This window comes from Coregonus clupeaformis, chromosome 3 (assembly GCF_020615455.1).
Source record: "Coregonus clupeaformis isolate EN_2021a chromosome 3, ASM2061545v1, whole genome shotgun sequence".
Taxonomy (NCBI): domain Eukaryota; kingdom Metazoa; phylum Chordata; class Actinopteri; order Salmoniformes; family Salmonidae; genus Coregonus; species Coregonus clupeaformis.
In genome coordinates this window covers 34992225-35008318 of record NC_059194.1, presented here as the reverse complement: position 1 = coordinate 35008318, position 16094 = coordinate 34992225, and the positions used below count along the sequence as shown (strand labels likewise).

General features: G+C 42.3%; 1 protein-coding gene across 1 annotated transcript; it reads left to right on the top strand.

The window, feature by feature from the left end:
* Nucleotides 1-1983: 1983 nt before the first annotated feature.
* Nucleotides 1984-5755, top strand: LOC121544932 (SLIT and NTRK-like protein 2). Its single transcript, XM_041855197.2, has one exon. It carries the CDS (start codon nt 2546-2548, stop codon nt 5111-5113), a length of 2568 nt encoding a protein of 855 aa, XP_041711131.2. The 5' UTR covers nt 1984-2545; the 3' UTR covers nt 5114-5755.
* Nucleotides 5756-16094: the final 10339 nt, after the last annotated feature.

Here is a 16094-nt window from a genome sequence, read left to right as displayed (position 1 = left end):
CTGTGGTATTTTGGACTCAACAATTGCAGAATAACTGCAGCGTACTTCACTCTAACTGCAGTTACACTGCAAAATTACTGCAGTAAAAAAAAAAGTTATTTTGGACGCAGTAATTGCAGCATACTGCATACTTTTCGTAAGGGTTTAGAAAACAGGAAAATCTGTCCTGGGTGGCAGGGTGAACAAATTTGGCTCAGGAGTTTAATTTCTCCCTTTGATAGTTTGAGAATGTAGGCCTACTGTACAAGAGCTCTGCATTATTTTGAATTGATTAATTGTATGGACATTTTGTTCTATGCTGATTTTATTCTTGCTTTTCCTATTTTTATGGATCAATCTGTAGGCTATATAACCAAGTCGACTGCCTACTATCACCTGACTTCACCCTAAAGACTTTTGTCCAGCGCCTTCCTGTAAACTAAATTTCCTTTCGTAGGTTAGCCGGAGGCAAAGTCATTGATATTCATGAGTTACGTCGGGTGATTGGATGAGCTTTCTTGGGTGTGTGAGGTCACACAGATGGGCTTTTACCTTTCCACAAACTGTCTGTTGATTAATATAAGCAAGTTGACCCAAATGAATCAAGGAATAGGAAATCCACGATTTGTTGCCAAGTAATGGCTACTGGCTTGCCAGTGAGCTAGTTAGCTACATTTCAGTAATTTAGCTAGCCTCCTAAATGCAGTGGTCACTGGATTAACTAGCCATGAGTTGAACATATTTTGGTGAAAACAAACTAGTAGCCAGTTGTTGTTGCCCATGGTGGAATCATATCTAACCAGCTGGCTTCTGAAGCCTATGTGACATGTCTAGTATGTGCCCATGAGCTCCCGAGTCTAGACACAGTCTAGCTAACATTAGCTAGCTAGTGTTGCTAGCTGAGCTGTTTTATAAAGAAAATGGCTGAGGTGACTCAAACCCTGTAGTTAGCTAACAAGCCATCCTTGGCAACAATCTTATTGTGGTCTGGGAATATTAGATATTTATTTTAATTTTAAGATAACTGTCATTGAAGTTGGTGGTTACTACTGGTTTTAGGGTTGTCACTAGTTACCACAGCCACAAAGTGAAGTTTTAGATCCAAGAGGAGAGAAATTGTCCGCCATTGTTTTGTGTTTTGTTAAATGCTCGGAGTGATCTCATGCCCCCAATAAGGCTCAACCAACGGATAATAAAGACATTGCCTCCGGGTATCCTATTAAAGGAAATGTTGCTTCCTGTAACACCCCTTGGCCCTGAGACACATTAATTTATCACTAGCCTACACTAACATTCGGTTTAGAAATACTGTATTTGCAACCTAACTTCCGTTTCCCCTGAAAAACAGAAGTGGGAACTCTGCTCAGGCTCTTCCTACACCTGCTACTTTAGGTTACTTTATCATGGTCACTAGATAGAAAACACATATTCCTCTTTTGAATTGGGCATGCATGTGTGTGTGTGTGTATTCCTACGGTAGAGGTGCTTATTCCACCTTCTAGTGGTGTGCAAAAAACAAGAATCCACTTACAATACTGAGCTTGGTTTCTGAATGTTTCAATACAACTGAAGGTTGTATTGAAGATACATATTGCATCCATTTTCTCATGCATTTTGTAGGGTAAATAAATCACATTAAATTGTAGTATGCTACTTTTCTGAAGATCCCATTAATGTCGTTAATACTCTACAATAAGGTGTTGTATTCCAATTGAATGTATATTACCCCGTGGCAATGTGTTTATTATTATAACATTAGCATGGTGTTAATTATAAACTATCCTACTACTGCTATTTTCATCAGTAGTCAAGGTACCCGTAGTATTAGCCTGAAAAAGAATGCTATTTTTACAATTACCATTGAGAAGAATGCAAAACTTATCTTAACAAGTATGAAATGTTGTCGATGCTAGTGACGTAGGGCTGAATGCCTTGAATGTGGGAGGACGTAGAGCAGACTTTCTAAGGCATAGATAGCCCTCTCATTAGGTGCCGATGCGCAAGCAGGGGATGCTTCAGCCCGTTATTCCTCAGTATCCAGTCTCTCTCAGAGTTGGTTCTCTCAGTGTTTCCATCGAGAAAGTGAAGGAAAACTCCAAGTGATATGCTGCATACATTTTATTTTTGTCAAAAACGAAATTATATTTAATGAAGAATGGAATTTCGTGGGATCAAGGCGACCAGAGACAGTACAATCTCTGTCGCTGAGTGAGTGTCTATCTCGCTGTTTCTGATTGTGCTGCTACGGAAATGCTTGAAACTGCTGCATGAATGGTCGTGCGTAACACCGGGGATTGCGGTAGGCTACATTGCGAAGCTTGCCCCTGACTAACAGACAATGTGCCCACTAAAGCCTGGCTCAGAACGTGTCCAATGACTGATTCCTGGTTTAATTTGTCTTTTGGGTTGTAACAAAGGTCAATGGAGAGACCTGCGCGTCCGTGCGCCCTGGTGCCATTTTAACACTAATGCTGTGTTAATTTGGGTTGCGTGTCCCTACTGAAATTCCCAACTCCAAGGCTCATACAACGTTGATGCTGGATAATTCAGCAAGATTGTTGTAAAAATGCTGAACAGCGTTTTGTTGCTCAGCGTTTTAACTGTGACCAGTTTCGCATCGAAGACAGAGAGCCGCAAACCATCGAAAGAAATTTGTAAGAACCGCTGCTCCTGTGAGGAAAAGGAGAATATATTGAGCATCAACTGTGAAAACAAAGGATTTACAACGGTGAGTCTATTTCAGCCTCCACCTAACAAAATCTGCCAACTCTTTCTCAATGGAAACTTTCTTTCGAGACTGAATCCGAACGAGTTTATCAGTTATGGTAATGTCACATCCCTTCATCTGGGAAACAACGGGTTACAGGAGATAAAGACTGGAGCTTTTACTGGACTGAGATTTTTAAAACGACTTCATCTCAACAACAATAACTTGGAGATAATCAAGGAAGATACCTTTGCTGGTTTAGAGGGTTTGGAGTATTTACAGGCAGATTATAATTATATCAGTGCCATTGAAGCAGGTGCATTCGGCAAATTGAATAAACTCAAAGTCCTGATTCTCAATGACAACCTCCTGCTCTCTCTTCCCAACAATGTATTTCGTTTCGTTATGTTAACGCATTTGGATCTAAGGGGGAACCGGCTTAAGATGCTGCCTTTTGCTGGTGTGCTGGAGCACGTAGGCGGCATTATGGAGATCCAACTGGAGGAGAACCCGTGGAATTGCACCTGTGATCTGATCCCCCTAAAAGCCTGGCTGGACACCATATCAGTCTTTGTAGGAGACATCGTGTGCGAGACCCCCTTTAGACTGCATGGAAAGGACATTACTCAATTGATTAAGCAAGATCTATGCCCCCGACGTAATGCTGGTGATTCTAATCACCGCGCAATGCAGCCCCCCTCTGATTCCCAATACAACGGCCCCTCTCCCACCCTACACCCGGGTGTCACTCCAACAAAAGCCCCACGGGCCTCCCGTCCCCCTAAAATGAGAAATCGCCCCACACAACGTGTAACGTCTGGTAAGGACAAACAAGTGCTGGGGCCTATAATGGTTTATCAGACTAGGTCCCCTGTTCCCATAACCTGCCCTAGCATATGCGTCTGTACCTCCCAGAACCCAGACAGTGGATTAAATATCAACTGCCAGGAGAGGAAATTGCATAATATAACAGAGCTAATCCCTAAACCCTCCTATCCAAAGAAATTGCATTTAACAGGCAATTACTTACAGACCATATATAGAACAGACCTAACCGAATACAGCTCACTAGAGCTCCTCCACCTAGGAAATAATAGGATAGCTGTTATTCAGGACGGGGCCTTTGACACCCTGGCTAATCTACGGAGACTTTACCTCAATGGCAATTACATTGAAAGTCTATCCCAATCATTATTCGTAGGTCTGCAGAGCCTTCAATACTTATACCTGGAGTACAATGTCATCAAGGACATTTTACCACAGACGTTTAACTCATTACAGAATCTGCAGCTGCTGTTCCTAAACAACAATCTACTAAGATCCCTTCCCGACAATGTTTTTTGGGGGACTATGCTAACAAGGCTGAACCTGAGGAACAATCACTTCTCCCACCTGCCGGTGCGCGGTGTGCTCGACCAGCTCTCCGCATTCATTCAGATCGATCTGCAGGAGAACCCATGGGATTGCACATGCGACATCGTTGCCCTTAAAAACTGGATGGAGCTGTCCAGCACCAGCGTAGTGGTAAATGAAATCACATGTGATTCGCCCTCCAAACACGCAGGGCGGCTGCTCAGATCCCTGCGTAATGACGCAATTTGTCCCGAGCCTAATGAGGTCACAGTAGGCCTAACCAAGGCCCCCACCGTCAGTCCCAACACCGACTCCACTCCCCCCTCTGCCATCACCTCAACAGAAGAGCAGGTGCCCGAGATGCACGCGGAGGTGCCGCTGTCTGTTCTCATACTGGGACTGCTCGTGGTTTTCATTCTGTCGGTCTGCTTTGGGGCTGGTCTTTTCGTATTCGTCCTCAAACGACGCAAAGGAATTGATAGCGTCCCCACCAGTGCCAATAATTTAGATATAAACTCTTTCCAGGTACAGTATGCTTCATATAGCTCAGAGCCCACTGCAGATAAAACAGAGACACATGTTTATAATTACGTCCCTCCCCCGATTGGCCAGATGTGTCAGAACCCCATCTACATGCAGAAAGATAGCGAGCAGGTGGCGTACTATAGGAATCTAAAAGAGCTAACTTTCAGCACCATGGACCCTAAAAAGTCGGAGTTGCTCCCAAGCCCATATACCATAAGCACAGTGGAGTTCATTGAGAAACAATCTTGTGGCAATCGACAGCCGGAGCTGCTTTATCAAAACATTGCAGAGAGGGTTAAGGAGCTTCCGACTGCTGGCGCTCTGAATTACAGTTTCTGCACTTTACCGAAAAGACAATTCATTCCTCCATATGAAACTACTAGACGACACAACCAAGACAGGTTGAATAAAACTGTTCTCTATGGGACTCCACGAAAGTATTATGCTGAGCAATCAAAAAATGAACACCCTTTGCTGCCTGGGAAGCTAAAAACAGAACCAGACTACCTCGAAGTTCTGGAAAAACAAACTGCAATGAGTCAGTTGTAAGATATGGCCCTACTTACTATCATCACACATATTACATCGGTATGTATCTAAGTACTCCACAAATTAACGAGTCCAACTCAAACAAAGCAACCTAAGCATTTTTATCTTCTTTATTTTCCAGCTGTATTGAGTAAACGTAGGCCTATATGCAGTTATATTATTTTACTGGAGGTTGAAATTATTTATTCTACTTGAACTATAAAGACTGTAGCAGGTACCGCAAGAACTATGTATAGTACTGCTTTGTGCATTTTATATTCTATATTTTATTTTCTCTGTGGAAACAAATATCCTTTTTAGAAGAATAATTGAGAAATGACATTCCTGTACATAATAATGAGTGTGAAACACATGTACTGGTTCCGTCCATGGTGATCCATTTATTCCAGAAGTGCCTTTGCACTCCGAGTATTTTATCTTTGCTTTCTGCAAATGGAAATTTTATAAGTGCTGTATTTTAAGAATCTTTATGTAAAATATAATTATTTGTCCATTACATTAAACATAATTGAAGAGGGTATGAAATGTATGGTAAATAATGTTTTCAATATATAAGTGTCTTTCAATTTAGCGAATTACATAACATTGTATGCTATAGATGAGCAATACAAGTGCCATGAGAGCAATTAAATTTTCACTGAAGCACTTTGTCAAGTCTGAACTTGAGGTGAGCATTATTAAGATTATAAATGTCTGTCTTTGTGTGTGTGTGTGTGTGTGTGTGTCCCATGTGATGAGGGGGTGGGTGCTTTGGGGGCGGTAACATCTCTCTTTGATGGAATCTATAGACCACCGTGTATTGACGAGGAATTTGCTGAGTACTTTTGGCTGAATGACGAATTTATCGACCAACGTTGCTCGGGCCCTCACAGGAATACCATTAATTTCACACTTATTATTTTTCACCCAAAAAGGTAGAGAGAAGCAGTGTCCTCTAAAAGTGTAGATCATTTACCTCTATATTCTGATTTACGGGTGATAAAAACTGTCTCGAACAGGAACAACTACTGCTCTCCAGTAGCCGACTTGAAAAGCACCAATTATGATTAGTTCTCAAAGCTCCTCATACCCAAAATTACTTGTTTCTAGTGGTTTTAACGAGACGAGTTTATATTCTGCCCTTCATGTGACATTTGCTTTGAGGTCTGCTGTAGAGCTATACCTTCTTTAAGCCCAGATTATTCTGCTGTTTTCACTCTCGCTTTGTTTCCCCCGCTGCTTCACGTAGCTACCATTGTGTCGCTGTCCATGGTACTGATTATGTTCAGTTTGCGCATTTTCTATGGTTTCTACAGTGTGGGGACTTCTCAATTGATTTGTTCGATTTCACATTGACTTTGTAAATAGTGCACTTTTTTATTTTTTATCACAGGTTGTTAATCCCATTGGCCAAATTAATTAGTGAAATACGTGTATACTGAGAACAAAATCAAATTGGAAATTTAAATTAGCAATGACTGGCCTTCTTATGATTTGATTGAATCATGGATTTTATGCTTACATTTTTTAAATACACTAACAATGAAAAAGTTGATTATGTGAGTGTTATCTTATAATATTGATATTCTGCTTGTGGGTAAGTGAGCTTGTGCTTGTGGGTAACTACCAGAGGCCATTGAGTTGTTGTGAGTGAGCCTGAGTGAGAGTTCTGTTAATTCCTTCTGAAACAGAGTGTTATTTTTTTTTTCCTGGGCACAATGGGCCTCTGTGTTGCTGTTTACTGGTGCTGTGGAGAATGAAAGGTTGGACATGTCTTGCACACCAATGAGGCAGCTAGCTCCCACAGTCCCCACCACACTCCTCCTCTCCTCATATCACACATGGGACTGGGAGGAGGAGAGATGGGGATGGCATGCAATGGCTTTACAACATAAGCTATCAATCACTCCAGTCAGTTCACACCGGAAAATAGGATCAAATATTATACATTGCTTCACAATTTGAGGTTGAGTGACAGTTATGTTGTTTGGGACATTTGGGTAGTTTTGTCACAAAGGATTTCCTTCAATCCATGGATTCTATAAAGGAAGCAGTTGTTAGCTATCTTTATTGATCATCAGATTGTAATTGATTCACTCTCCCTCTTTCATTTAATTACAACAATATGGTTCCTGTTGTAGACAGGAAGGGGATGTAAACCTTGACCTTGCTATGCTAAGGGACTAGCGGTGAACTAGAGTGAATCAATGGAGACTGCTTTCAGATGCTTGCTGCTAGGGGCCTCTCCTAAGGCTATCCCAGACCTCTTCAGAAATACTCTCGGGCAAGTTCATGTTTATTCAAAGGTTGGACCGGCTTTTTTTATCTCTTTGATTTGTGATGAGGCCCAACGAGAGTGGCCTATGCTTGGTGTGTATGATACTGAATCTCTTTGACATGGTGGAGACCACAAGACCTGTGGGAAGCATGGAAGGTTGATATTCCTCCTTCCCAGTGTCCCCAGGATTGGCCGGAGTCACAACCAATTCACTCTCAAAGTAAGGAAGTGATGCCTGATTGTGATATTTTGAAACGAATAGCAATGTCAGGGTCTGTGACATATTAATATTTCATATTTTGGATCACTGTAGATGCATTGTTTCACATGAAATCAAAGTAATCAAGTAAACAACTCAAAGTACAGTTAATTGAAATCATCAGCCATATGCTGAAATATGAACCATGTTCACAATATATTCCGCTTCATTTCAGTCATTTCAAGTGTTCAGTAGTCAATGTTTCCTGCTGACTGGGTTGTGCAAATTGTGGGGATATATTATGTGTTCTAGTCTTTGTTTCAGAGATGAGCTGAGGTCTGTCTGTCTGTCTGTCTGTCTGTCTGTCTGTCTGTCTGTCTGTCTGTCTGTCTGTCTGTCTGTCTGTCTGTCTGTCTGTCTGTCTGTCTGCCTGTCTGTCTGTCTGTCTGTCTGTCTGTCTGTCTGTCTGTCTGCCTGTCTGCCTGCCTGTCTGTCTGTCTGTCTGTCTGTCTGTCTGTCTGTCTGTCTGTCTGTCTGTCTGTGTGTGTGCCTGCCTGCCTGCCTGCCTGCCTGCCTGCCTGTCTGTCTGTCTGCCTGCCTGCCTGCCTGCCTGCCTGCCTGCCTGCCTGCCTGCCTGCCTGCCTGCCTGTCTGTCTGTCTGTCTGTCTGTCTGTCTGTCTGTCTGTCTGTCTGTCTGTCTGTCTGTCTGTCTGTCTGTCTGTCTGTCTGAGTGAGAGAGAGAGAGTCTTCTTTCCTCCCACAGTCCTTTGACGAATATTGCACCAGTTTCATGGCTGCTTAATCATTTAGACATTAATGATGGGCCATGTTAGATGTTGACAGAATGCCTTGAACAGCTGTCACAGGATAAACAACCTTGTAGTCTCTGCACAATGTACAGTCTGCTGCCTAACAGAACAAATGTGTGCCCTGTTTGTGATCTATGAACACCGACGTGGCAATGTTTAAAACACACCGCATGAACAGTGAAGGCTGTTGGACTCACAGCCATGACTAAGATCAATGGGATGCTGTCCCCCATCTTTCCGTATGGTTGAGGGATAATCCTAATGCACACAACAGCAGGCCCACGACTGTGTGGTGAAGGAATGGTGACAGACTGCAGACTTCTCCAAAGGTTAACTCAAGCCACAACTGACCTTGTCTCCACTTCCTCCGGAGCACAGCACGTTGATCTTATTTGAAAAAAAGAATAAGAGCAATTGAAGTGAAACTCCATCCAATGGCTGTGAGAACAGGCAGGTCACCCAAGTGAATATGATAAATGAGAAGGGCCAAATCTACACTAGCTAGCATTCACTTCTGTGTTGTTCCTTCATATGAGGTTACACGTAGTACAGAGTTCAGAGTAACTGTGGAGGGGTAATGAGGACGTCTGAATTGTGCTATGGTCAATTTATTAGTGTGCTATTTCAGTGGAGATTGCTCCCTGCATGTGTGAGTGAGAAACAACAAAATAACCACCCTTCCATCGCTCAGCCCGATTTTATGCTGGGTTTTCTAAGTTCTCGGTTTAAAACACTTTTCCACATGAGACAATATTAATAAGCCTTTCCTGTTTAATGCCTGCCATAAAATGTTATCACTGCAGTCATTATTTGGCACTTGAAGTGTGAAGCGGCTATACTGTAAGCCAATGTCCCAGGGAAGACTTTATTGGTTTGTGTAACAAGGCATGGCAAGTGGCTCCTCTAGAATCAAATCAGCCCCTTCTCCCACTGGTTAGCAGTCCTACCATATGACCCTCACACAATGTAGCATTCATGTCTTCCATGGCCCCAGCTATTTTTCCAGGACGTGCATGGAGGCCTTTCTCCCAGCAACATGGAAAAGTCTATTTTTCACCCCCAGGAATGCAATGGAAATCAACGACTTGGTTGTCAGACCAATATAACTTTCTCGGCTCTGTAAATGGAGTATGTTATACAGAATATGCAACAATGAATGGGAAAGGCATCTGATTGGTTAACTTCAATATGCCTCGACCATACCTATATTTTCAACTTATTTTTTCATTAATAGATTTGTATAGTTTCGTATTCACATACAGTACATGACGCAACCTGACTTTTGTTATACAATACTGTATATTGATAGCAATCCATATTTCTGGAAATGTACTAATAAAGTGTTGAATTAATAATATATCCCCGGGTGTTTATAACAGATGTGATAGCAGTGCCTTTGGGAACTCACAGGGAGGTCTGGCAGCTCCTCATCAGTGGCTTAAAATAACAGTTCTAATAATATTGAGTACAATCTCCGACACCCCAAACAAATGTTGACACATTATCCACATTGACTAACAAATGGAAACGTGATGCTGAAGTACTGGAAAAACAAACATTTTAACCCATAGAAAGTGCTATTGCCTGCAGGAAATTCTCGCAATCCCAATTTTTGGAAGTACATATATCATTTAAACTACAGCTGGTTCTTCAAGGCCATTGCATTTTCACATTGCAACTTAAAACACCTGGTGATCATTCAAGGATTCCTGCACTCAAATAATTCCTCCTGTGCTGAGTATAGAAGCAGAATCAGAAAATGGGATAAGATGGGATTTTTAACGGCAAGAACATTTATATTGACATACAGTAGAAAGAAGGATAAGCTTGCATCCGTGGCAAACTGTGTCAAACAGTCAGTGGAATGCAGCTGACCACTGATGCCCTTGACGATGCATTTACACCACCGGCCACCACATTACACTTCCCATCCCATCAAACCCTTATTCAATGACAACTCAGATGGAGGTCTCCCTACGGCCACCATCAAGGCTAAGGCCATCCGTCTATTTAGTGTGACTCAAATGAAGACAAGACTGTCTGTTTGACTTAACAATAACCCATCTGTTGCCAATGCCCTCCAAATGTTAGATGGCTGGAGGGCAAGATGCACTCTGTTGCTCAAGGGAAGGACAACATACAGTAAATCTATGGATTTGAGTTACAGGGTCACAGGCTTTGTAAATGGAGTCTACAGAGTGCACAAAATATTAAGGACACATGCTCTTTCCACGACATAGACTGAATCCAGGTGAAAGCTATGATCCTTTATTGATGTCACTTGTTAAATCCACTTAAAATCAGTGTAGATGAAGGGGAGGAGACAGGTTAAAGAAGGATTTTTAGCCTTGAGACAATTGAGACTTGGATTGTGTATGTGCTATTCAAATGCTTAATGGGCAAGACAAACTATTTAAGTGCCTTTGAACGGAGTACGGTAGTAGGTGCCAGGCGTACCGGTTTGTGTAAAGAACTGCAATGTGGCTGGGTTTTTCAAGAGCAACAGTTTCCCGTGTGTATCAGGAATGGTCCACCATCCAAAGGACATCCAGCCAACTTGACACAACTGTGGGAATCATTGGAGTCAACATGGGCCAGCATCCCTGTGGAACGCATTTGACACCTTGTAGAGTCCATGTGCCAATGAATTGAGGCTGTTCTGAGGGCAATATTAGGAAGATGTTGATGTTTTGTACACTGTGTCGATTACAGTTCTAATGACCACTATGCAGATACTCTTTCAGTCCAAATTGCATTAGCTTCTCTTTTAACATAGCATGTGTACCATCTAAACCATGTTTAAAGGTCACATCCATATGGATTGTTGGATCTGTGAGTAGTGAATAAGCAAAGTTGTGAATTATGAGGTTAGATCTCCTACTGAATGCCAGTGAAATATTGCCCTACGAGCTCACTGATCAGCGTTCCTTCTACACCCAGTCTGAGAATGATAAGTGATAGCACAGGTCCATCCATCTGCAAGTACAGCAGAATCTAAAACCTTTAAACTTCCCTCTGGGTTGAGGCAATATATCAGGTAAGTGCAGTGTCAGTGCTGTCAAAAATGTTATTTTCCTTTGGTTTATGTATATCTCCACACTGTGGTTCGAATAATACTGTGAAATTGTGAAAATGATAATGCTCTTTTAGTGTAAGAGCTGTTTGAAAAGACCACCTGAAATGTCAGCCTGTTTTTGATGGAGTTTTGACCTGCCTTGTCACATCACCAGTTTTCCCCTCCCCAGTCAGACCACGCCCAGAAATTGCTCTTTGCTAAGAAGCTATTTGTTTCTTTTTGACCATTTCAATTGAAAAAAATCACAGTAAGGTACTTAATTGTTACACATAAATGACTTGATATTGAGATAAAAATGGCTGCATTGGACCTTTAAAAGAGCGTAAAAGATTTCAGTCTTGGAGGTGTGTTTCCTGACCAGTTCCGCATTTGGTGGATGTTTGTCCCCCATATTTCACATCCTCAAAATCCCCAGAATGAATCTAAGATAACTGAAGAAATCTGTAATTAATTTTGATGTTTTAATTGCGCAATTTTACATCTAAGGTGTTTGGTGCAGTATTTCTCAAGTGAATAAATGCGCGACGTGTTGTCTTATGTAAACAAAGTCGGAGCTGCTGGGCAGGTCTGTTTCACTTTCTATGCTATTGGATAGAGACCATTCACCACAGCTGTTCACCCTATGTTAGTGGGCAGATGGACATCCTAAAATGAATACCTAACCTTCATTTACCCATGGTGATGCACGGATGCGCCAAACTCAGTTTTAGACAAGAATGACTTTATGACATATTATACTATTTACACTATTTACACAATCAATGTTGACACTAGAATAACTGTTTCTGACTCATATCGATGCCACATAGGTCGTTTGCAAAGGGATTCATTGTTTTTTAAAGGCAGTCACTCTTTAAGCAAAGCCTGAAGGTGGTTTATCATTGAAACCCAATTGGGTATTCCTCAGCCATCTATGTGTGCAGCCTCTGACTGTGCCCTTTACATCAAATAATTATTGCAAAAATGGAGCTACTTGCACAGATTTCTGAATTTGTTCCAACAGTGATGCCACTAGTACATTTTGAGGAGAGAACGCAAGATGCATTCGAATCATTGCATTGGGGGAAACACAGTGGATAGCTTGCTCAGAGTAGTTTCTCTCCTATTCTTTACTGTTTCAGCATGTCAAACTGAACTAAATTACAAGCTTCAATACACAATTTTGTCTTAAGTTGTAAAACCCTCTGGTACGCTGTTAAAGTCATATTCAGCCACTGAACCAACGGGTGAGTCATTGACCAGAAGATTATTAAGCCCCCAAAGAACCACAAGCAAGCTAGCCTTCTCTGTTGGCAAATGTTACAGAATAAACAAGAGGCTGTCATTTCTCGACAGGCTATTGATCAAACAAATGCAATGACGTAAATCAAGTATCTTATTCATACATCAATCACAAATCACAGACAGACAGATCTTGTATATTCAATAGCCATACAAATGGTAAACATTTACATTTTAGTCATTTAGCAGACACTCTTATCCAGAGTGACTTACAGTTACTGCGTTCATCTTTAGACAGCTAAGTGGGATAACCACATATCACAGGCATAGAAAGTACATTTTTCCTCAATTATATTAGTAGAGTCAGAGCTGGGGGGGAAAATCGAGGTTAGGAGGAGGATTATTTAAGATACTGTTTGAAGAAGGAGGGTTTCAGATGTTTTCGGAAGATGGGCAAGGACTCTGCTGTCCTAGCTTCAGGGGGAAGCTGGTTCCACCATTGGGGTGCCAGGACAGAGAAGAGCGTGGACTAAGCTGAGCAGGAGCTGCCCTCCCGTAGGGGTGGGAGGGCCAAGAGACCTGAGGTAGCACAACAGAGTGCTCAGGTTGAGTTGTAGGGTGTGAGAATAGCCTGAAGGTAGGGAGGTGCAGTTCCTCTTGCTGTTCCATAGGTAAGCACCATGGTCTTGTAGTGGATGCGAGCTTCGACTGGAAGCCAGTGGAGTGTGCGGAGGAGCGGGGTGACATGAGCGGGGTGACAAGGTTGAAAACTAGGCGGGCTGCAGCGTTCTGGATAAGTTGCAGGGGGTTGATGGCACAAGCGGGGAGCCCAGCCAACAGTGAGTTGCAATAGCTCAAACAGGAGAGGCCAAGTGCCTGGATTAGGACCTGCGCTGCTTCCTGTGTGAGGTCGTACTCTATGGATGTTGTAGAGCATGAACCTGCAGGACACTGTCGCGTTGTCAACCATGATGGAGATGTCTGAGCGGGTAGGCTTTCCCCGGGAGGAAGAGCAGTTCCGTCTTGTCGAGGTTGAGCTTGAGGTGATGGGCCGACATACAAGTTGAGATATCTGCCAGGCATGCAAAGATGCGCGTCACCACCTCACTATTCTGTTCCAGGTCTACAGTCCTACAGTATAAATTATTAGGCTATACTGCAACTGTGTTGGAATACACAGAACTCGCCTCTCCAATTGGCTGGAATAACTAAATGTGCCTTGGAAAATGACAGCACACATCATTAACTCTATAAGTGGGGCAGAGGCAATTACTACTGGATATAAACACACAGAGTTTGGCTACGTGGGGCCCTGTTCTCCAGTGTTCATTAATCTGACATTATCTGGTAATTAGGAACCTTGATTAAAGCTACACGGTGGAGAGGAAACAGCAGAACAAACATTGAAGTAATTGATTCTTGCTTTGGAACTTTTTGTCGACATTTAGTAGTTAGTCGCCATCAGCAGAAAACAGAGAACACAAACAATAGTGCGGAATAGTCTGCAAATAATCCCATTCTGTGTTCATCATGTGTGTGCTGTTAATTCCGGCAGAAGTAAAAAACAACAACAACGTATTCAACCCTGTTCAAGCCTACGCCGTCCTGTCTTTTGCCTCAAGCCTGTAATCTAGGAAAGGCCATCATGATACCAATATAGCTAGCCCTTTTTCCTTCTGCTCTACACACATGCGGTATACCCTATGTCCAAATGAGACAGCAAAGTGTCTTTGTGCTGAAAGGTATGGGGAAATAAGGACATTTTGCATTAGGTCAGTGGATAAACTGAACCAGAGAGGAAGAGCCGAAGCAAGAGGGTTTCATCTTTCCATTAAAATAAGACCACGAAGTGAGGAATATTAATAAGGCGGTCAATGAGTGTGTTGAATTTGTTCAGCAAAAAATGGTATTGCTAATTTGCTACATGAGCCTTATTTGATCGAATAGAAGTTTCCTAATGGTTAGGTTGTTATGAATGCACCGATATAAGTGGACGCATGTGGCATTTCGGCAACAAAAAACAACAACTTTATTTCAGAGTTGTGCCTGTTGTTCACACGCGTACCTGCCCCCTCATTGGTTAGAATGGTCCCACCTGATCTCGCCTCCTCCTTCCATCTTTGAGGACATGTATTTCCATTATTAGAATGGTCAATCAACTATCTTGTCAATATAATAGATCATCTTTGACTGAATGCTATATTTAACTTTTTCTTTATTTATTTTTTATTTCACCTTTATTTAACCAGGTAAGCCAGTTGAGAACAGGTTCTCATTTACAACTGCGACCTGGCCAAGATAAAGCAAAGCAGTGCAATAAAAACAACACAGAGTTACATATGGGGTAAAAAACATAAAGTCAAAAATACAACAGAAAATATATATACAGTGTGTGCAAATGTAGCAAGTTATGGAGGTAAGGCAATAAATAGGCTATAGTGCAAAATAATTACAATAGTATTAACACTGGAATGCTAGATGTGCAAGATATTATGTGCAAATAGAGATACTGGGGTGCAAAAAGAGCAAAATAAATAACAATATAGGGATGAGGTAGTTGGGTGGGCTAATTTCAGATGGGCTGTGTACAGGTGCAGTGATCGGTAAGGTGCTCTGACAACTGATGCTTAAAGTTATTGAGGGAGATAAGAGTCTCCAGCTTCAGAGATTTTTGCAATTCGTTCCAGTCATTGGCAGCAGAGAACTGGAAGGAATGGCGGCCAAAGGAGGTGTTGGCTTTGGGAATGACCAGTGAGATATACCTGCTGGAGCGCAGACTACGGGTGGGTGCTGCTATGGTGACCAATGAGCTAAGATAAGGCGGGGATTTGCCTAGCAGTGATTTATAGATGGCCTGGAGCCAGTGGGTTTGACGACGAACATGTAGTGAGGACCAGCCAACAAGAGCGTACAGGTCACAGTGGTGGGTAGTGTATGGGGCTTTGGAGACAAAACGGATGGCACTGTGATAGACTACATCCAATTTGCTGAGTAGAGTGTTGGAGGCTATTTTGTAAATGACATCGCCAAGTCAAGGATCGGTAGGATAGTCAGTTTTACGAGGGCATGTTTGGCAGCATGAGTGAAGGAGGCTTTGTTGCGAAATAGGAAGCCAATTCTAGATTTAACTTTGGATTGGAGATTCTTTATGTGAGTCTGGAAGTTGAGTTTACAGTCTAACCAGACACCTAGGTATTTGTAGTTGTCCACATACTCTAGGTCAGACCCGTCGAGAGTGGTGATTCTAGTCGGGTGGGCGGGTGCCAGCAGCGTTCGATTGAAAAGCATGCATTTAGTTTTACTAGTGTTTAAGATCAGTTGGAGGCTACTGAAGGAGTGTTGTATGGCATTGAAGCTCGTTTGGAGGTTTGTTAACACAATGTCCAATGAAGGGCCAGATGTATACAAAATGGTGTCGT

What these genes read in the sequence shown, in the direction of transcription:
- LOC121544932 (XM_041855197.2), top strand. Translation starts at nt 2,546, where the DNA reads ATGCTGAACAGCGTTTTGTTGCTCAGCGTTTTAACTGTGACCAGTTTC.